This window comes from Lytechinus pictus, chromosome 16 (assembly GCF_037042905.1).
Source record: "Lytechinus pictus isolate F3 Inbred chromosome 16, Lp3.0, whole genome shotgun sequence".
In the NCBI taxonomy this organism is placed as follows: Eukaryota; Metazoa; Echinodermata; class Echinoidea; order Temnopleuroida; family Toxopneustidae; genus Lytechinus; species Lytechinus pictus.
In genome coordinates, this window is record NC_087260.1 from 15,098,657 (window position 1) to 15,121,375 (window position 22,719).

The following is a 22,719-nucleotide window of genomic DNA, read 5'->3' on the forward strand; positions in this document are numbered from 1 at the left end:
GAATTTTTGTCAATTTGATATTGCTGATTGACAAAAATGTATGAATGTGATTCAAAATCTAACACTGATTCTAGAAATGGTAACTACTGAACTTACTTCGCCCAAATTGGGAAGATAAATAAGTGACTTGGAACTATTTTTTGACTGGCGGAATAATTAGGGCTATTTTACTGTTTCAGTTGATGAATTCGATTGATTCATAGTTATCTTCATAAATGGCGATTTATTTTTAAAATGAGCTGGCTACGGTACCCTTTCCTGGTCAGATTTGGAATGTCAGATATATATCCTATCCATTGGTAGTAAACATTCCACCCTCTAATTTCACATTTATTTTTTATGAATTTTTCAAAAGTGCCATTTTAACACACAAGTCTATGGGGAATGTTTTACGCGCGTGACACCCTTGGTCACATTTGCTCTACGGCGGCCGTACGGCGAGTCGAAAACAGCCGTTTTATTAATTTTGATTCAAACCACCTATATGTAGTTGGACAAAAAATGTTTAAACGGCTGTTTTCGACTCGCCGTACGGCCGCCGTAGAACAAATGTGACCATGGTATAAATAAAGGGAAGGATACTATATCAGATGGAGAAGGTTAAGACTTAATTAAAGACATAAGTTTTAATTATTGCTGAGCCCTATACCATAATGGCAAACGTACAATAGTTATAACTTTTTTTGTGAATGTTAGAATATAATCCTGTTGCCAATTTTTGGAGAAAGATAAAGAATTCTTTGCAATTTATGTTTAAAATGACAATTCCTATTAACGAAACGACATCGTTCAGTTTATATTTTGGAATTGGATTTGTTTTGCACAATAATTTATTGTTAGATAGAAAGAAATATAGAAATATAGACAGACAGATAGATAGGAAAGATAGATAGATAGATGGGGAGTTGGATAGGTAGGTATTTTTGCCCATTCATCATTTTGTCTATTTTTCTGTTGAGGCTTTATCCATTTTGTCTAATAGCCACTTGGTCTAACACCACATAATCCATAGATGAAGCGCAAATTTATAAGTACATGAAGTGGACATTAGGCACCATCTTGGTATTTGAATAACAGATCAAGTGATGCATTGTTAACCAAATTGTTATTAGATCAGGGAAGTTGGAAGTTAGCAATTCCCGATTAGACTTAACTTGGAGTCACTAATTTGGTTTAACACAGCGTTGGATGACCTGAGAATTAGACCATCTGCCAGTAGACCTAAAGTGGATACAAATCTACTGGTTGGAAGCATTATGAGCTACATTACATAGGCCTACATGTATCTGTCTATCAACATATTGTAATACACACTTGGTTAAATAAATCAAATTACACATTGGTTATCAGATAAGTTTGACAAACATTTATTTCATACATCATTATCATCCAACACAGATGTCACAAAAACAACATTGCATATAATTATTGTTCATTTTTTGTCGGTACATGTATTTACAACATACTTTATTACTACAATAAAATCCAATACATCTTTCAAAATACCTGCTCCATTGAGGTAAAAGTATGCTTCAAGTTGAAGAACAGATTTAAAGAATTGATTTTTCACAAAAAAAGGAAAAGATATTGTTCATGTAATGTCCCAATTTACCTGACTTGACATGCCTTAAAAAAAGATGAATGGCAGTGCATCCTGGTGGTCGTTCCACGTCCGTAACTTATGAGCAACTTTACTGTTACCATTTCTTAGCAACCAAATCAACACCAATATAAATCTGGTGCATGACTTTTACCCTAAGGAAAGGTCACCATTCGTTCGTAAAGTTGCTTGTAACTTACGAAGAGCTTTTTGAAACACCAAACTGCTGGCAAGACAAGGAAAGCATGCTGGCCTACTACACTAGACTGGCCAGTAAACCAATACTTTGTCTGCATGCTTCACGATGATACATTACTTTTCAGCCCAGGTAAAATTTCTGCATCATTGGGCACAAACACAAGTTGAATACCTTCTTGCTATCTTAACATAAAAGGATCATCTATTACTCAACATACATGTAACTTGTTCACTTAACTATTCCGTTTAAGGCTATGACTGTTTTTGATGCTTTTCTGAACTTTTTTCATAGATAATTTATAAGTCAGGAAAATCTTGATGAAAAAGAAACAAGTTAGATATTTGTGTAAACTATAAAGCACTTTGATCACTAAACAATGTTCTAAGAGTGGACGGAGTATGGCACATAAAAGATCAAGTACTATAATTATAAATTTGCATAGACTTTTATGCACTATACATCTTTGATATTACATTTATATAAATATAATTATATTGACAAAATCAGTTCATTTGCTCATTTGAATTCAACATAAGGCAAAAATTGTTCGATGTTTGTTTGTTTATATGGAAGAAATGTTGATACCCATAATAGAAATACTGAGAGTAAATATGAAAATGAGTTACACAATACATGTATATGCACATTTCACTGTCTGATATAACAATAAGATTATTCTAAAAACCGAGGGAGCACTATTTGACCTGCTTTTTCTGACTGCAAGATATTATATCATTAAATCAATATATCATTATTTTCTGTACATGCAATATGAAATTAAAAGGCTGGCAAACAAATTTCAACGTCCTCAGGCCAAAATATTTTTCCCAAATGCAGCCAATACTTGAATGCATATACAATGCTTGTGATACCAATTGCAAATGAGATTCGAATATTGTTCAGGATCTCTCAAAGTATTTTTGTCAATATCAGTTTGGATCAAAAACAAATATGTTGATTACCAAGCCATATAAACACCTTGCATTTTAGCGTTCTAAATTGTCACAAAAAATATACTCAATTAAACAATGAAAAAAACTGAAGGCAATGCAAGAACAAAAATGTATAATCAAAGTATCATAATTCTTACAATACATTCAGGTACATTTTTTATGGTATATAATACAATTTGTACAAATAAAGACAGGGGGCGATTTGCATAATATCTTCTCTTTTGAGTGACTTTGAAATACATACAGGAGTAATGTGGACAACATGTATCATGGAAATCAAAATTTAGGGCCGATTATCATCAAATTGCAGTTAATTAAAAGGAAAATAGAAACAAAGAGGTATCTCACATGTACCATAAACACAGTAAAAGATCATATTCCAATGATGTACTCATGTACATTTAAAAGCACTTGTCCCTTATTTGAATAACCCGAAGTATTTAGTTTTATAAAAGATTGAGTTTTTTTAACAGTTGCATAGGTCTACAAAAGAATAGAATAAAATCTTGTTGAATTTAAATGCCAGATATTCAGAGTTTTAGTCTGTACCATAGTAAATTGGTAGGACGGAAGCTTGATATTATCCACATTTATGTATTCAAATATTTAAAACATAACTCACTTTTAAATAAAATATACAGACTATTTTTCCTACCTTATTTAAACCATGTTAAGAACTACCCTTGTACCAGAAGACTTTGAGCGAAGTTTTAATTCTAATAAATATACCTCAAGATTTGTGCTTATGCTTATAAAAATATAGACCTCTTGAAAAAGACCGGGGGAAAATATGTTGGAACATATCGATCTCAGAACATGAAGTGAAAATAAGATAGATGGAGGCATAGGCAATGTACACAGGGCAATGAACAAAATATAAATATCTAATCAATTTACAATTTTACAGAGTTCCTCTTCAAGACATCCAAGTCCACAAGAGCATCACAGTTCTTTGCTTATGAGTTTATATATCAGGGTATTAGTTGAGTACGGATGACTCGTAGGTCGGGACCATATACTTGATATTGATAAATGCATCCGAGCCACCCTCCATCTCAAAATATTCGAGAACTTCTTGGATGAGATCGCCAATGTTTTCTCTTCTCTGCTGCCCGTAATCGATGCTGTCTCCCGAGTTGAGGTTACAGTTCTTGAAGATATTGAGAACGGGGAGGATTTGACGGTAGTACGGAACCAGGGCTTCTCCGACCGTCTGATCACCGCACCTGACGAGATGCTGTAGAACCTTTAACGTTGTGCAGAGGATCTGTTGAGACAAACGAGAGGCAAAATCATGAATTAAAATAACGATTGGTCTTGGACAGGAATTGTTATCATTGCTATTTTCTACAATTAATATTTCATTTTTCTTAAAACTGTATTTTATATCTTCTGCTTCTAGAATTTTGGGGTTAACATATGTTTTAAATTACGTTAAACCATATTTTAAAACATGCTTTAATACAAAAATTGTCAGTGTGCCAACCCTAGTTGTAATAAAGAACCAAAGTGTAGGCAAAGATATGAACAGTGAATGAGCTGTTTTCATTCTGAAATCTCTCTTCCTATTAGTCCTGCTAAATCATGATAATAATCTAGAAATATCAGTCCTCTGCAATCCATTTGGTTAATACGAATCATCATTCACAACAACCCAACTTTCCTGTAAACAAGTCCAGAGTACCCACCATTTTGTTTTTCAGATTCAATGCATTCTTGATGGGGATGATAAGCTGGGGAACAACTGGAAGAATCTTGCTCCCGCCATGCTCCAACATGTCATGAACTCCTTGCCTTGCGAAGAACTCGTAGGGATGTGCCGTTTCACAGAGACCATCAAAGAACATTGGCAGGTAGTGATGATAGTCAAGTTTTTCAATTTCCACCTGTGTTGCATAAAAGGGAAAGGATAAAACAAGATGTTAATAACACGTTAATGGAAAATTGGACAGTATTACTGTAACTTGTAAGTTTCCTTTCTAACGTTAGATCCAAAATTAAATCAAGACTAGGATCTAAGAAGTAAGAATCTATATGGATCATTTGTTTGTTGTTGAAACAGCTGAACATTATTGGAGAGGGAGGGGCATGACCAACATTAGAAAGCATTAATTAATTCCAGTGGGCCGTTTCATAAAGCTGTTCGTAAGTTAAGAGCGACTTTAAAGTTTAAGAACGACTGGTGTCTGGTAAACCTTTCTTACGCGCTAAACCATTTCCAATGAACATTTTGCTTTATACCATTTTCCACAAGAAAGGATCACCAGTTGTTCTTAAAGTCGCTCTTAACTTACCAACAGCTTTATGAAACACCCACCGGGAAGTACAAGCAGATGGTGAGATATTAAGAGCATATCGAATCAGTTTTGTAAAAGTAAAAAAGTAGACTTTGAAACAATTGTGAAATTAGGGATAAAAAAGGTCAAGCTTTATCAAAATTCTATTATCCCCACTCAAGCACAGCTGTCATATTAGAAATAAGACAGAATTATCATCATATCAGTCATTAATTGGCATCATTTTTTGCTTTGCCTTTGGAAATGGAGCTTGCGGTGAAAGGGTCTAGGCCTGCCTAACTAACTTAGAAATAGAATGGATCCTCCCCTTGGCCTACACTAGCCTACATGCATTCTAACTGAATGTTAGATTAATGACAACGTCAGAGCGTGAAATGTCGATAACTGGACAAGACATCTGCTAGCTCAGTAGCTGGAGTGCTGCATTTTCCATGGCACAGACCAAGTCACAGTGACACAGAAGAAAATGAACGTTAACTTTTAATTTGAGACTAAATAGTAGAGTCTTAACTTTCGTTTTAAGACTGGATTCTTTATCTAAATGAGGTGGACAACTCACCTTCCACGCAATTTTATTTCCCTTTGTGTCGTGCTCTAACGCTATAGGCAAGTCTCCTCTTTCGTAGAATTTCCTGAAACTTGTTCCTTTATCTGCAAGTGGTCTTTCGACAAAAGCTCCAGCGGCTGGAGGTGCTTTCACAACGGCATTTTTCATTCTTGATTTTGTAGAGAATCCTTCTGCCGATGACTTCTTTTCGCTTTCTTTCTTTGGCTTTGCCTTGATCATCTTTGAACTTGCTTGCATTATAACGTTAATATAAAATTAAATTGTCTGATAATAACAAAATTCAGGAACAAGTAATGATGTTTTGATGATTCGTTCACGATCCAATTTCGCTCCAGACGTCCAGATCCAGAGAAACACTGTGCGTATGAACTCTACGTGGCGCGCGCGGCGTGGTATATTATTGCACGATTCTTAGCTCGCAATGCAAAATAATAACACCGGTATCTAACGACGTTTTACACCGAGCTCACCCGGCCGCGCACACAAACAATAGGTAGATGGTGTTTGTTGACTAACGGGTGCGTGTTGCATAGCAACTTAACCTCGTTCATATGCTGTAAGTTATTCGTGCAAATTACTTATGCAAATATAAATTCACTATTTTATTTTTCATGTTTAATGGTTTTAAAATAATTTTTAACTACTCAAATATTTTCTTTTTAATCAAAATTGCTATTCATAACACAAAATATTATAATATTAACATAATTTTGACTAATACTAACTTATTTTATCCACTCGTATGACGTAGATATAAATCTATCCGTATTTACAAGCTAGCTACCATCGATCAATGATGGATAATAAGACAGTTCAGTGATTTTACATCGGAATTTTACATCGCGATATCTTTGGTATTTTATTTCTAGTTCGGACATTGATATGGCGATATCATAATAGGTGTCGATCTCGGGGTTGGGGGATTTATCCCCAAATATTTCATTATCATGATGATGATTATTATTATTAATTTATTTATTTTTGGTATATGCACATACATTGACCAGCAGCAAAGCTTGAATGGGTCAATTTACAATGTCAATATAAAGTATAATAAAAACAAACATAGCAAGTACGGTAAATATTATATATTGGCTTAATGATTGAATGGCATTAATAATAATTGAAATCAATTTGCACGGAGATCTATGTATTTCATGAATACAAAAAGATGGTTAAGACAAAGAAAAGTGAGGGCCGGAGCAGGGGGATAGAAGTAGAAATATGTATTGCAGAATGAGAAACTTGAGACAGGGGGAATAGAGGGAGGTCACAGAGACTAAAGAGGAGACAAAAACCAAGAACATTATACAAATATATTTTAAAATGAATAAAACACATCAGTAAACATTCTATACATTCATACTTAGGCCTATGATACTTAGAGCTCTACATTTCATGACAAATATTGAAGTATACAAAGAAGACGATGGCGATGATGATGATGATGATCGACGGATGAGGATGATGATATAGGCCTAATAATGATAATAATCATCATCATCATCACTATAATTATGATAACAATAATAATAATATGACCATTGATATTGTTTTTCTCACTTTTTTCTTATAAAAGATGGATCGAGAAAAAACCAAAATCCAGGATGAAATATAGAATACTATTATAGTAGCCTGTACCGTTTGTTCGTTGTTTTTATACATGACATTATCTTTTTAAAATTAACCCCTCCCTGTATTTAAATCAAGCGCATGAGGTGTACCCAGCTTCCTTTACTAACGGCCTTTTGAATATCACTTCATATTTGTTATTTTACTGATTTATTCAAGTTCAAGTGGAGAACATATAAAAAAAAATGAGAATTGAAATATCTAGTCTTGTTGTAGAAATAAAGCGAACGTACATTTTGCTTAAAACTTCAGTCTTATATAATCATATAAGAACTACCCCCACCCCTTGCGTACAGACGTCGGGCTTGGGGGGCTCGGACGCGCGCCCACTCATTTTACGACCAACAAAGAAGGAGAAAAGAAAAAGGGTGAAATATTTTAAAATATTATGTCAAAATCTATCACAAAAGTCGATTTTGTCATTTTTTAATATAAATGTTGCCCTTTTACGCCATGTTTGCCCCCTAATTTTTTAGACTTGTTAAACTGAAGTCACTGAGAACAATATTCATATATCAGTCATCCCCATAGAGATGTATCTCTATGGTCATCCCCCATATCCATGAACACCGATCGCCGCCCTTAGTCTACAGGCACAGAACTTTAGTTTTCGCAATTCGCATAGAGTCTAATTAATGCAGTGTCTGATGTGGTGAGACTAGGATCAGTATGAACCTTGCATCGGCTGCTTGAGAGTTTTATTTGGAGCAGGGAGTTGTCTCGTCTTCACTCTTGACAAAATGGCGTAATTGGTTTCAAGTGTCAAATTTGAGTCTGTGCTTGGAGACTAATTGCTAGCCCCATCATGCAAGCCTTCACGAATGAGCAGTATTTCCAGTCGAAGAGAAAATAAAATAACGACAATACGGACTTCATGATTTGACAATAATACCGGCAATAATAACAAATTATTATTACTTTAATTGACCCTTCAATTTGAATGAATGATGTCCAGTCTATCACGATTTTGCAACCAATTATTGAGAGTTAAAGCGAAGCATACTCTTGATTGTTTATAGGCCTATGTGTTCAGTCTTTCATTGAAACATAAATTTCCAGTTGTATTAAACATTCATAGATCGTATTTGAATCACACTGAATATCCACCAAATTTGTATGTGCAATGTATGAACAAGAATTATGTGCCTTATGATTCTGCTAGAAAATGGTGACTTGCTTAGTAAACAAAATTAGCATGCCATTCTTATTGATCAAGCTCGATCCACCCTAGTTCCAAAAAAAATGGAATGTTGAATCATGGAACAAAAATTTGTAAAAAAAAAAATTATAAAAATAAATAAATAAATAAACAAAATAAAAAATTTGAAAAAATTACAAGAAAAAAAAATGAAATTAGGTCTTAATTGTTTAAACCAACTGCATACTAAAGGAAAGCGCATTTTCTAGTCACACTTCACTTTTCTTGTCAGTGTCCCAAACAATTTTCTACATTTCCCATGGATTACGGAAAGAACAGAGTTGGAGGCAGAAGGGGGTTGGGTACTTCACCCCCCCAAAAAAAAATGCAAAAGGAAAATGAGGAAAAGGAAAAGGTGTGAAAAAGTATCTTTTTTTCTGAATATTATGTCAAAATCTATTATCACAAAACTAGATATTCATTGTAATAATATCAAAAAAACTTTTTTTTTAAATTGGCCCGATATGCCCTATCCGAGTAATTGGCTTATTACACCACTGTCGAGCGATGATTAATATAAAATAATTATAAAGAGGTGCAACAACACTAGTTTTGTTCTTAATAAACAAAATGATAACACATAAGAGTATATAAAAACCATTTGCATTTTATTGAACAAGATTTATGTTATAAGGAAAAGTGAATATATAATGAAACTTATCATGGAAACCAGTCAGCTCTTAGAAACTTCCTTAGCTTGAGCAGAACGATCATTGATCACTATTTTAAAGTGATAATCTATAAAACACACTGACACGAAGCTCTCAGACGATTGCCTGACATAACAACATAAGTGGTTCCGAACATTAATGGGCTTCATTGATCGTAAAAAAGCAGGTAAATGAAAATAATGTGCTCGTCCGAGGGTGCTCGTGGTTGAAGTGCATGGACAAGCTAGTCTGCAGGCGTAAACTCGGTTATTGCAAAGTGCATAATGCGAGGTCTGAACTCTGGAGAATAGTGAGACTATCTCTCTGCGGATACTCTCATTTGACACAGAGTTAAGAGTCTAGTCTTCAATCTATAACGGTATGATATGTTTTAAAGTTCCAAATTTCAGTCTGTCCTCACAGAATACTCTACAGTCCTATCCATTATGATATCAATGAGGAGGTATTCATTTTTTTACACCTCCACGAAAAGTAATTCGAGAGTGACTGCTCTAAATGCACAAAATGTAATGTGTTCTCAGATAACTATCAATTTTCTATCATTTTTAATTAAATTCAATTAGAAAAAGGTATTTATTGATGATCAAACATATTTATTGTCGCGCACATGAAAAAAAACAGCCACACCTTGAACTTGCATGTTTACAAGTTTGTAAAGGCAAATGACATAAGAATATTATGCGTTTATAAAAGAGCTAATGCATTAAATGATAGGTGGAAAAACATGAAAAACAATATAACGTGAGAAGAATGGCACATTTAAAACAGCCGACTTCAAGAAGAGGTGATTGACTGGCTCTTTGTGCATAAATTTAAAATGATGAGACAAGTGACTGTATGGGGGGGGGGGGTTGACCATTGTCCAAATTTCTTTCTTATTATAGTGGAACACTCAACTTGAAGAACAATAAGACCATGCATGGTTAGATTTCGTCAAATATTGATGGCTGAATATAATAAGGCCCTTGTGTCATGAGTGACTGCTATAAGTGTGCACAAAATGACTTATCCATGTGGAAAGATTCGGGCATAAGAGTGTATAAATGAGTCCATCCATAATCGATTTTCAAGTACATAGACCATCGTACATCTATAACAATGGCCAATCTGCCCCCAAAACAGAGTGATTTGAATAAGTGAAGACTCAAAACTTAATTCATCCAAAAAATCCATCGTATATTCAGAAGATCAAATTTGGACGTAAAGTACGACTCGAAGGTTTGCTAAATGTCCGATATAACAGATAATGCACATCATAAAGTGTAAAGTTTGCAAAATGGGGAGGTCACTGATGTCACCCTTTATTTCTTTGTATTTTATTAATATGAAATATTAAGGTTTTTTAATTTTTGCGCCTATGTTAGATAATAGGAGCTCTTATTGATTGAATCATAATTGTTATAACATTATCAATTCAAAATTTCCATTTTTATAAAAGTTAAAAAAATATATTTTACTTTACAGAGAATAAATATGAAATGATTGATACTTTGTATAATAAAATCCCCCCTCCCCCACCATTAAATAAAATAGTGTTTTACATTTTACATAGTGTTTTTATTGTGCGTATAATGTTTTGTGAAATTAAGCGAAACTCTAAAATGTGATATTTTTCTTATTTATTATTTTCATGGATTTGTCAGTCTTACGCTCGTTGGATTTTGTTCTTTTTGCTCAAATGAAGTTGTACTCAAGATGTGACGTATATTTTATTTCTTATTTTTAATTTGAAAGCAAGGCATCAACCAGTCTGAGAATCTTGTTTAGCCATACAGGCCAATAGCATATTTTTAAGTTGACTACACTCTAAAAAATATTGGGTAAAAGTGCTCCATGAGGGTAATTATGTGTCCAACCAACATTGGGCTTTTCTTTTGGGCATTTTTATTCATTCAGTGTGATGAAAATTTTGCCCATTCTAAAGTAATTGCTGCTTATTTTTTTAACTTCACTGGACAATTTGCTTCCCGCATTGGGTAAAATACGGACCCAAATTGGTTGGACACATAATTACCCTCGTGCTGGTTGAAAATTTACCCAATATTTTTTTTACTTTGTACTTTCTGAATAAATTCTAACCTTTCTTTCTTCTGTTGTTACAACTCCACTTCATCTTCAATCAAGAGCTACCATATATATTTTGAAAGAATGTGATAATATCTCATATTCGAAAATTTGAATGGTACACGTAGATCCTCCTCTGTTATTGTAAAAGTTCAGCTCAACATGAAATTATACTCTTGAATCTGCCGTAAATTTGGAGAAATATCCCATCTAGTAAGTTTCTTCTGATTGGCTTTGATGAAAGCATGTACCTGATACTATTCGGAAAAAAGTTCTTAGAGGGTTCTATATGCTTGTCCTGTATTTGGAACCTTTAAAGGTTCCCTAATATGTTCTAACCTAAACAGCCACTTAAAACGTTTTAAGGTTGTACTATTGGTTCTTGAGATCGTACATATTAGGACCCTTTTTTTCTCGAGGCTACAAATTCGCACTTTTTTTCTAAGAGTGAATGATTCTAAATAACATTGATGTGTTTATTATATAAACTCTTCGATGTCGTAGTATTCAACACCGGGAAGTACACACAGCATTTCAAATAGAAGATTGGCTCCAATCAGGGCGGTCGTCCCGACTGCATCGTAAGCAGGCGATACCTGTAAAAAAAAATGTTATCGCGGTATAAAAAAAAAAGATGAATGATAGTCCTAAAATAGTTTCAGCGGAATATTTCAGGAAACATCTTGTCAATGCTTTTAAACTGACTATTTTGCTCTGAGCAAATCAGATGCAACGATTTCAATAGCTTGTAACAAATAATAAGTAAAATCACTTCATGAAATGCTGCCCAGATAAAATGGCGCTGTTCCGTTTGGAAATGGTGTTTATGGTCTATAATTATAATAGCGGGGGGGGGGGTAATCAAAATATCATACAAATGTTTATTTTCACAAGTATTGCCGAAAAAAAATAAGCAACATAATATGAATATAATGCCTATGTATTATATAAAAACAATACAATATTTCTGCATGAATATTTGCTTATTTTAAAAAATGAGGTATTAATGGTGGGTATGCATCATCAATAGAGGTGATGCCAGGATACTTTGATAAGGGCGAAATAAATGTTACAAATTTTTCTGAATTGAGTTAGAAGAGTATTCTATACTTTAGTTACATAGCCCAGATGCATCTCCTTTTTATACACTTCATTTTCCTGTTTCTCCCAGTTTTTTCACTTTTTCATAACCTGAAAAATCATACGAGATGGTTCCCCCAATATAATAGCGCTACCCCTAATCGACATCTATTTCCTCATACCCTCTTTAAAGAGCGTAGTTGAGAAAAAAGTAGAAATTACCTCTACCAGATCTGCTCCAACCAAATTTAGGCCCTTGCACCCTCTTACGATCTCCAATGCCTGGATCGTTGTCAGACCAGCTATTTCTGGAGTACCTGTATAAATGAAGATGATGAGCTAAATTCTATTCAATTATAAAAATACACTCTTAAAGCTTAACTGACGAATGACGACTTTATCATGCACTTTACCAGTGGCGTAAAGATTGGGGCGTTTGCCCCCCCCCCAAAAAAAAAAAAAATCCCGGGCAAGGAAAAAAAGAGAAAAGGAGAGAGGAAGATGGGAAAGGGTTTCTATCTTCTGAATCTATTTATCACAAAATCGGATTTCGTCATAAAAATGTCGTAAATTTTTGCCCGATAAGCCTTATCTGGCCCCTCAAAGTTTTAGGGTCATTACGCCACTGCACTGCACGCCTTACAATGACCGGGAACCATGCAGGTGGCAGCCCCTGGATTGTAAACCGACTCTTGTTCTACACCTACTTGGTCTCATTTGGTCAAGGGGGCACCACGCCTTATCCCCTACTTTACCTCTAAAATCAACAACATCATCTTTTAATATTTACGGGATTTGTATATACTAGCCTGTTCCTGGTGCTAGTCCTGGATCTATGGAATCAATATCAAATGAGAGATAGACTGGACCAGCTCCCATCATTGCCCGTACTTTCTCCATCAATGGATCCATGGATTTATGCCAGCACCGATGAGCAGGAACAACTTTCCATCCCTGCAGAAATCAAGAACAATTATATTCTATTCATCATGTTCATACTGATATATTTCTATGTTTAATACTATATAGTTGTATTTGAAGCATTTTTATATGCATTATTGATTTAATTTGTTTCATCATTTTCATATGCTCCATCATTTTTATTTGCTTTATCCTTTTCATGTGCTCCATCATTTTTATTTGCTTTATCATTTTCATTATGCTTCGTCATTTTCATATGCTTCATAATATTCATATGCTTTACGATTTTCATATGCTTCATCATTTTCATATATACTTTTCGTATATATGCTTCATCATTTTTATTTGATTTATCATTTCCATATGCTTCATCATTTTCATTTGCTTTATCATTTTCATTATGCTTCATAATTTTCATATGCTTTACGATTTTCATATGCTTCACCATTTTCATATACTTTATCATTTTCATATACTTTATCATTTTCGTATGCGTCATCATTTTCATATACTTTATCTTTTGATATGCTTTATAATGTTCTTATACTTGATTTTCATAAGCATTTCCATTTTCATATGCTTCACCAATTTTATATGCTTCATCATTTTTATATGCATTACCATTATTATATTCTTCATTATTATGCTTCATCATTTTCATATATGCTTAATCATTTCATAAACTTTATAATTTTCATCATATACATTTTCATATGCTTCATCATTTTCATATGCTTATATATCCTTTTTCATTGTTGAACTCCCAACAGCGTAGCAGCAACGCCCATCTTTTAACGTCTTTTGGTCTGACGCAGCCAGGGTTTGAACTCCCGACCTCCCGGTTGTGAGACGGACGCTCTACCAACTGAGCCAACACACACGGTTCAATATCTTGTCAATATCTATCACAAAAGTACTGTTTATTTTAATTTTAAAAAGGTCAAAAATTGATTTTGCTCGCTCGGAACTTTTAAGAAACTTTACAAAAAGTGCCCTGTTCTGCTCCTTACAATTCTTTGGCTCATAACGCCACTGAAGTGGATAAGATTAAATCTGTTCCATTACCATCTCTTCTTGAAACTGATAGAGCTTGTTTGGGGGGCTATAGTTTGACCCCCTTAATCCAATCTGAATGACTCTCTTCGGATCCAAGCACCCCTCTTCTGCTGCCCGACGGAAGGGAGTACCATGAGCAATCTTCTCCCCAAACATCAAGTCCGCGACGTCATCGTGGGCATCGATGTGGACTAGGCCTACCGGACCATACTTATCCTAAAAGAAGATACAGATCTTAATTAAACATATATTTTTCCTGAATTCGCATTGAAGCACACATCAATCAATATACTTTCTTTCATCATAAAATATGGAAAATATAAGTATATAACAAGCCCAATATGGTTTAAATATACCTTGGGTAAGTGATAACAATAGAACAGGATAAGGAATGAAACGCATAAAAGAAGTTTTATTGGAATAATAAACGAAGAGAGCCTCGTTAAAACTTGACCCCTAACATAAACGACGAATGAAAATAAGTAATAACCAAATAATACACAAGTATAGGGATAGGGATTGTATTGTCTCGTTTCTATCTCTTGTAATTTTTGTCCTCCCCCTTCGTTTATTGAAGATACCTTAATTGCTTGAAGGATGGGATATGTCAGGGTGTGGTCCCCTCCTAGAGTTAACGGTATACATCCGTTGGCAATGATGGTGGCATACTGCTGTCGTATCATCTCACAAGATTTCTTAAGGTCATACAGGTTAAGAGTGACGTCCCCGATGTCGGCGACCTGGAGAGACTCAAACGGGGCTGCGCCTGGATGATGCAGTGTATGTTTGAAGAAAAAAAGAACATTAGGTCAGAATGCTATCTCGGGTGGATACTCCCCAAGGAGTGAACGATGTGCATAAAAAATGTTGGTTAGCAGGTGCACTTAATACGCCTGTAGTATAGATGTACTGTACATGCGGATCCAGGGGCCGAATTAATAGGGATTATTCAAGTTTAAGTTCAAGTTTATTTTCCATTTCCATTATCAACATTATAAGCAAATACAAATCAAACATATTATAAATATTAACAAATACATAAAGTATTCCTTCACTGGTGGCGGCGTAAAAAATTGGAAAGCAAAGAAGGGGGAAAAGAGAAAGAAATCAAACGAAGAAAAAGTAAAAAGGGGGATGTAGAATAAAAAGGGGCGAGGAGAATAAAAAGGGTGAGAGAAGGAGGAAGAATCGTGATCAAGGAAGAAGGAAAGGGTAGCAAACCGTAGAACTACTATCAGTACATTAAAATAAAAATTCTGATCGCCTACCTGTGTAGTTACAAGGGCCAAGAACAAATGACTCGTAGCGGATCTGTCGAGGACCAAGTCTGGTTCCAGACCTGTACGATGTCCCGATATCCAACGGAACTCCGACATAACAGGCATCTAAACCTACATGTCAAGATTCAAATCAAGTCATTCCTTTCAAACAATTCCAAGAATCAGTTATTAAAGAACGATTTTGTCTAATTCTAATCAATAATCATTTAGGGGCGGTGTGCCGATCGCGGGGGACGGACCCCTTTGATTTTTCAAGTTGGATTCGTCCATTCTTCCTTCAAACTTTTTACTTTTCGTACAAGATGAGGGTGGGGGTATGAAAACCCCCTCTCAGACAAATGTAGCTCAGGGGGGCACCATGGGTGAGGGGGTGGGGCAAAAGGGCGACCGCGCCTCCGATAATTTTTCAAGTCGCGAAATTAAGAGAGATTATGACTAAAAAGAAGGGAGAAAATTAAAGTAAAGAGTATAAAAGAGGAGAGATCTAGGCCGTGTATTAATCTCTATGAAAAATAATATGTCAATCATATCTCGTATAGGTCGTCTTTTAAATCGTGCAAACATCTAAAAAGACTTTGGAATTGGCGTCATTCCACATTCACCTTCCAATACTGTAGGCAGATCATTATCATCAACGAGCTGCGCCATTGCTTCGATCTGTCCTTAACCGAACGATGCCCCCCCCCCCCCTTAAAAAAATCTCGTTCCAAATTGTCTTGCAAAAATGTATTAATTTTTGTAATTATCAATTTTTGACTCACTTGATTAATTTTCCCTTGCAATTTTCCCACACAGTAAATATAGCATATATATAATTTCTGAAGGTTTCCATGGCGAAGAAGAATAGTGTAGTAGGTTTCACGGTACACCATGTATTCTTTCTTGGGCATATGTTGGTCCTGAAAAGGACCACCCAATCTCTGAGATTGGGTGGTCCTTTTCAGGACCAACATATGCCCAAGAAAGAATACATGGTGTACCGTGAAACCTACTACACTATAGCATATATATATTTTTTTTTTAAATCATCCCCATATTTGTTTCGCCTCATTGTGCCACTGGTACAACATACTGTAAATTATTGAGAGTATATTAAGTCAAGTGGCATATATACACTGACAATAATATCATAGGTCCGTATGTCCTATACAACGGATCCCTGCACGTCATAATAACGTGAATCGATTATCGCAGTTATGTTGTGTTCACCTGTAGTATCTGTTTGATATGGTAATCTCATCATGGTGCTGATCCCTCCAACACGCGGGAAAGTTATTCCACTGAGGGGCTCGTTCAGCTGTCGTCTGCTACTGCTGCGTTCATCATCACATAAACTTCTCAGACTTGGCCTTGGATCTGCGAGGCGAACTTGACGGACTTGCGGCCCGCACCTCAGCACTTCCCTCAATTTCACAGCTTTGAACATTTTGGCTACTATTCCAGTGCTCCTTTCCAGCCGAACAATCGATGAATGCAATAAGTATATTATGATTGATTGCGTCAACTTCGGAAATAATTAAGGTTAAAAGCTCCGTCTATCAAGCCCGTGCATCATATCAGACCATAGAGATATAGTATACATCTATGTATCAGACAGAGTTGAATATCATTGTCTGGTTAAACTTGACGATAGCTGGGGTACTTGTGATGAAGGTTTACCCCCATGTTTACCAATTAATGGACCTACTAATAACGGATGGTTAGGCTGCATTATGATGTAGATCAAATGGCAATGAACATGTTTTATTTGCATAATGGCCCGCATAATGGAGGGTAAACTCCATATGTAAATAAAACATTGGAGGCCATTAAAACGCTGAACGTACATGAGTAAACAATACAAATAATGACTTTGACTCATTTTTAGAGCAACGCAAATGGGATCATGACCTTGCATGTTCTACCACGAAGTTTTCAATACCCCCCCAAAAAAAAAAAGTACCACAACTCAAGTTTAAGGGATGATCAGGGGTGGCGCCATTATGGGGGCAGGAGTTACGGCCCCCCATTATTTTTCAAGTAGTGAAAAAAGACGAAAGGAAGAAAGTAAGAGAATAAAAAGGAAGAGAGGTCTTGCCAAACTTAAGTAATAACCCAAATTGAGAAAAAAATGTGATTTTACATTGCCCCGACCCCCTCAAATCAAATCAAAATATCCTTATGCCACTCCTGTGGATGACATTTTCCTTGTTTTTGTTACTCAACTCCTATAAACGAAAATACTAGAAAAATCTTATAAACTCGTCAATTCTTTCTGAAGCTGTTTTTTTTTGTTGTTGCTTTAATTGCTTTGCTTATTGTGATTTTGCCGAGGTTAGTTCTGTTTTTAACACCTTTTGTCTGTTTACAACCGTCTGGGATTTGCCTTTGATAGGCCGTTGGCCTTTGTTAAATTTCACACATTAGTATTCTCTGTATTATGTGTGATCCTATGTATTATATGCCTATTTTATAATAATAATAACAATAATAGACAATATAGCGCATAACACATTATGAATAACGTCTCTACGCGCTTCCAAAGGACTTGGATATTATTACCCCGGCTGTAGCTCAAGTAGAATTGCAGGGCTCAGTGCATTTCAAGGAATAAATTCATGCCAGGTACCCATTAACCTCACCTGGGTTGAGTGCAGCACAATGTGTATAAATTTCTTGCTGAAGAAAACTACGCCTTGGCTGGGATTTGAACCCACGACTCTCTGTTTCAAAGTCCGGAGACTAATCCACTGGGCCACAACGCTGCATGTGTAATGTATATGTGTTGTCTTTTGAATCGAATTGAATTGAAGTATGAGAAATTATTATCATTTGAGAGCTTCATTATCCCTCTTTGCAACAATGTGCCATCTATTATAAGTATGTTATCATGAATGATTACCATCAATATAATGAGTGGAATGTTACGAAAATAAAGTGTTTTCTAACCTAATATCTCCATTTATTAGAAAATGCAATGTGTTTTGAAATTTGTCCAGGTGGGTGTTTCATAAAGCTGTTCGTAAGATACGAATGACTTTACGCACGACTGGTGATCCTTTCTTGCGATAAATGATATCCCTCTATAATTGATATATGACCCAAGAACATGTTCCAGTCGTGCGTATAGTTGTGCGTAACTTTTCGAACAGCTTTATGAAACACCCCCCAGGTTACATAGTGTTTACTTAGTGCAAGCTTTCATAAATCTGATATGTTCCACAGAGGGTGAAATAAACATCTCAAACTTGTTTAAATCTTAAAACTTTTAATAAATAGTAAAGAGACAAATCAATAGACAAACCATTGCATGTATATCTATCTAATATATTTGTTTAAAATTTAAAACCACAGTAACATACATTCTTTTTAGTTTCAAAAACTTTATATCTGACATCTTTCATTCTTTTGTAAAAATTCAAATCTGCACTCAATTTCACTCTCCGGGATAGAAAATTAATCTCAATGAAATAAATCTTTAAAGAAATAGAAGCGTGTATACGATTATATCACTTTTTCAACATGCTCCTTATGTGACGTCTTAAGCCATAAATAGTTTCATGTAAATAGAAGGCCTATGGTCATGTGACCCTTCATGGAAAACATGCTCATTTGCATACAGCATGAGGCTTGTGGGGATAGCATTCAATCACATGATGCCCTGTGAGCCAATCGAATTGCACAGATTATTAGAATGAGGGGATAAAACTCCATATATTCAATACAGAGGGAAATATTCAGGTCTCAATTGTTGACCTTTAACCTTGTGAACCTGAATATATAATATAATCCGACCTCCCAACCCTTCTAACTAAAAAAAAATGATTATGTTAACAAAAAAGATAAAAGAACTGGCATTTTCACAAAGGAGTGCATAGTATAACTAAACCCAAGATAGGAAACTTTCATCTAAACAAAAGCCCTGAATGGTAGACATTCAGATTTTGTACTCCATATTTGAATGGTTGAGGTCTATATAAAATTGTCCATAATTCCACTTTGATTTGCATTATATTCACATCATCATAAATAAATGGCTAAAATTTGCATTCTAAAAGAGGTACAAACATAACAGAATTCAAATTTTTCAACAAAACAAATAGGCAGAGTCAGACTTAAATGTAATAATGTCAACTATGGCATCATACAAAACAACAGCAAGGAATGGCCATGAACATACATAATTATTATCTACCATCACTTTCCATACATCAAAACTCTTCACACAGTTACGATTTACAGCCCTGAATATAAGTTTAACTCCATAATACACATTTGAATCTTGTAACAAGTTGCGCAAATTTACAAATGATTTGTTTGACAAATATACTTTCTACCGGTTGTATCATCCTGGATGATAACCTACATCTATATCAACAGTCAAAGTTATTTCATAGCATTTTGCAATTTTTTTTAAATTTCTTTGTTTATATAGATTTAATTTAATCTACATGTACTTACAACTGCAATATCTTAACCCAAATGAGCTTGGTTGACTTTGAATTTCAAACTTTATTTGGGCATAAGTCTGACTAACTTTTATGAGCTTGAAAGAAAGCAGTACAGCCTCTTTTTCCCTCTTTTCATACATAACCTCGTAATTCGTTAATTATCATCATTACTTTTCTTATTTCTTATTTCATAACATCAATAGACAAATGTTTATAATTCACACCCCCAAAAAAAACTTTAAAAATCAAATTGTGTATTTTCCTTTTTTTCAATATAAACTAGTAATTTCTCCTTGGATGAATTGATTTCTTTCTTTATTTTTCACTCTTAATTCATTAATTCATTCACATACATTTATTTTGTTTATAGATGAAAATTACATTTACAAACATATTGATATGGTGATACACAAGAAATTGAAATAATTTATTAAACGAGGAGACAACTTAGAAGGTAGAAAAGCCTTATTGGTAAAATAAAAAAATCAGGCACATCCTTATTTGTATTTCAGAATTTCTATTACATACACTTTACACAAATAGAGAAATATAGAGCACACACTACTCACTAATATAGGAAATACATTCTTCATAAGGCAATATTTCTGAAAGACAAGCAACAAGATAGGAACATTTCCATGATCGTAATCTCTACAAAAAGCTGTTACTAAAATCATAATTCTTTACAAAGAGCTATTACTAACATGAACAATCACAGTGTTTGATTACATGTAATGCGAAGTATTCTGATATGTTAACATACTTTAAAAGAATATAAATCCTATGGAATGCTACAATTCTATGTTTCTTACTCAAAGTTAATGGAAAAGATAAAATACCAAAGAATTAATGGGAATTTAATTTAATTTAATTTAAAAAAAGTGGAAAGAAAGACAAGCAGGTAGCATGACTAATCCCTGGATTGATGAAAGTCAAGCATAAATTAATTGACTTTCATCACTTCTGTTAAATAACAATTTAAACATTAAAAAATCACTGATGATTATAGTAATTTTCGCTTTGAGTTGTGCTATGTATTCAATAAAATAGACCCCTCCCCCCTCATATTCATAAACCCTGGTAGTTATAGGCAACAATGCACAATTAGGCGATTACTAGTTATTAGAGTTTTATCAATATGGGCCCTCTTTACTAAAATACATATAGGTAATCTCTGCAAATTGAATCGCAGTCACAATCGCAAACTTTCTTTATATTTTTCTGTCTGCACATGCAAAAAAACATTTTTACATCACAATGCAAAAATCAATTTGCCAATTTCATTTTTTTCTGTGTGTGAAAGCCGCTAATGTCTCTGTCTCCCTTATATTCTCCATGTATGAAGGCCTCTTCAATGCATATGATCGTCGATAACATTTCAGATTTGATGAAGTTTTTCCCTTCACGATGAAGGAGTACATCCTACGATGCAATGTTCAGTTGATTACATAATCACTTTCAGGTTGTTTCCGTTGCTTAGCAACACTGTCCCATAGCCAATCAGCTGTTACCACTTGCAGAGATGAGAATTTGTCCAAATCACTTAAATCCTAGAAAAAATCACAACACACAAAATCTAACAAAATCATTCAAATCAATTCCAATATTTCTAGGAGTTAAATACATTTTGAAGATTTTATACAGAGATACATGTAGACAGAAAAATCAAACCTGATTTTATTATTTACGAGAAAAATGGATGTAATTGTCATGCTAGATTTCCCAAATTTGTCTTTAGAGACTGAAAGATATACCTTAATTTTACCATTCTTAATGCTTAGAGGTAGTAAACTTTTGTAGTCAAAATTACTGGTAGCCTCCTTTCATCATTTGGCAATAATACTCATTTTTCAACCCTACTTGAATAGATTATCATCTTCAATCAAAATTAACAATGTGTTTTTGATTGGAATGTGAAATGGTATTATCAAGACTATCTTAATACACATGACCTATGGCAAGAGTTTCACTGTGTAATAGAGCTATCTTGAGTTCAGTTACCTTTCAAAGGGTAAATCGCTTTGTGTACTCTGTTTGGTCCCATCCCACGTGGTCTAATCCTAGTTTGTCTACAACCTGTTCATCTACTAACTGTTTGATCTAATTGCCCATTTACCAAATTTGTCAAATTTCCTGCTAGGCTCATCACATTAAGATAACTGTTTATGAACAAAGTTCTATTTGACATGGTAAAAAAAAAAGTATAAGTAGACAAATTACCATTTGACAAAGTAAAAGAACTTTAAGTAAACACAGTGGAAGTTAAACTAACTGGGCATTAGATTAATTGAGGATGAGACTGTAGATATTAGACTAAGTCTACTGTAGACCAAATGGCAATTAGACCAAACTGATAGTAGATCAAATGGGTTTAGCCCATGTGGTATTAGACTATCTGAGTTTTCCAAATGCTTGTAGGATTAGTAAATAGAAACCCTTTTCAGAACACCTTCATTTGAGAAAAGATTGCTTACCTCGTGAAAGCCTTTAGGAATAATAAGATGCGTCGTCCTGTCAGAACATTCTTCATCTACATCACCATTATGAGTATGGTGGAGTCAAGGAGAAAATAAATAATGATAATTTGGGATTCATGATATGACTGAAATATCAAATTATTGTTACTTTGAACTTCATTTTGAATAGATGATATATTGCTTATCATGACGTTATGAACAATTGAGATCTTAATACTTTTCAGACAAGAAATATGCCTTGAAATAATTTAAAATCAAGATATGATTTTCATCAGTCCAGTCCCATTAACTAC

General features: G+C 34.5%; 3 protein-coding genes across 4 annotated transcripts in view; all 3 read right to left on the minus strand.

The window, feature by feature from the left end:
* Positions 1-1,351: 1,351 nt before the first annotated feature.
* Positions 1,352-6,175, minus strand: LOC129279612 (parkin coregulated gene protein-like). Its single transcript, XM_054915711.2, has 3 exons — positions 5,609-6,175; positions 4,441-4,638; positions 1,352-4,019 (listed from the first exon to the last, which is right to left on the minus strand). Exons 1-3 carry the CDS (start codon positions 5,852-5,854, stop codon positions 3,732-3,734), a joined length of 732 nt encoding a protein of 243 aa, XP_054771686.1. The 5' UTR covers positions 5,855-6,175; the 3' UTR covers positions 1,352-3,731.
* A 2,861-nt stretch (positions 6,176-9,036) lies between these two features.
* On the minus strand, positions 9,037-17,191 carry LOC129278510 (guanidinobutyrase-like). Of its 2 annotated transcripts, XR_010296134.1 has the most exons (8): positions 16,729-17,023; positions 15,508-15,630; positions 14,821-15,005; positions 14,249-14,455; positions 13,072-13,216; positions 12,485-12,579; positions 11,556-11,778; positions 10,511-11,493 (listed from the first exon to the last, which is right to left on the minus strand). XR_010296134.1 is itself a non-coding variant. In XM_064111504.1 (7 exons), exons 1-7 carry the CDS (start codon positions 16,943-16,945, stop codon positions 11,662-11,664), a joined length of 1,089 nt encoding a protein of 362 aa, XP_063967574.1. In that variant the 5' UTR covers positions 16,946-17,191; the 3' UTR covers positions 9,037-11,661. The 2 variants fall into 2 exon arrangements, 1 of the variants encoding a protein (XP_063967574.1); XM_064111504.1 differs by having other exon boundaries at positions 9,037-11,778; positions 16,729-17,191.
* Positions 17,192-18,811: 1,620 nt separating this feature from the next.
* LOC129279604 (chromodomain-helicase-DNA-binding protein 1-like) overlaps positions 18,812-22,719 on the minus strand; it is a 29,277-nt gene continuing 25,369 nt past the window's right edge. Inside the window, exons 22-23 of the mRNA XM_064111649.1 lie at positions 22,424-22,496; positions 18,812-21,499 (exon numbers count right to left, since the gene is read on the minus strand). Coding sequence (XP_063967719.1) covers positions 21,386-21,499; positions 22,424-22,496 — 187 coding nt within the window. The 3' untranslated portion in view covers positions 18,812-21,385. The remainder of the gene's footprint in view (positions 21,500-22,423; positions 22,497-22,719) is intronic.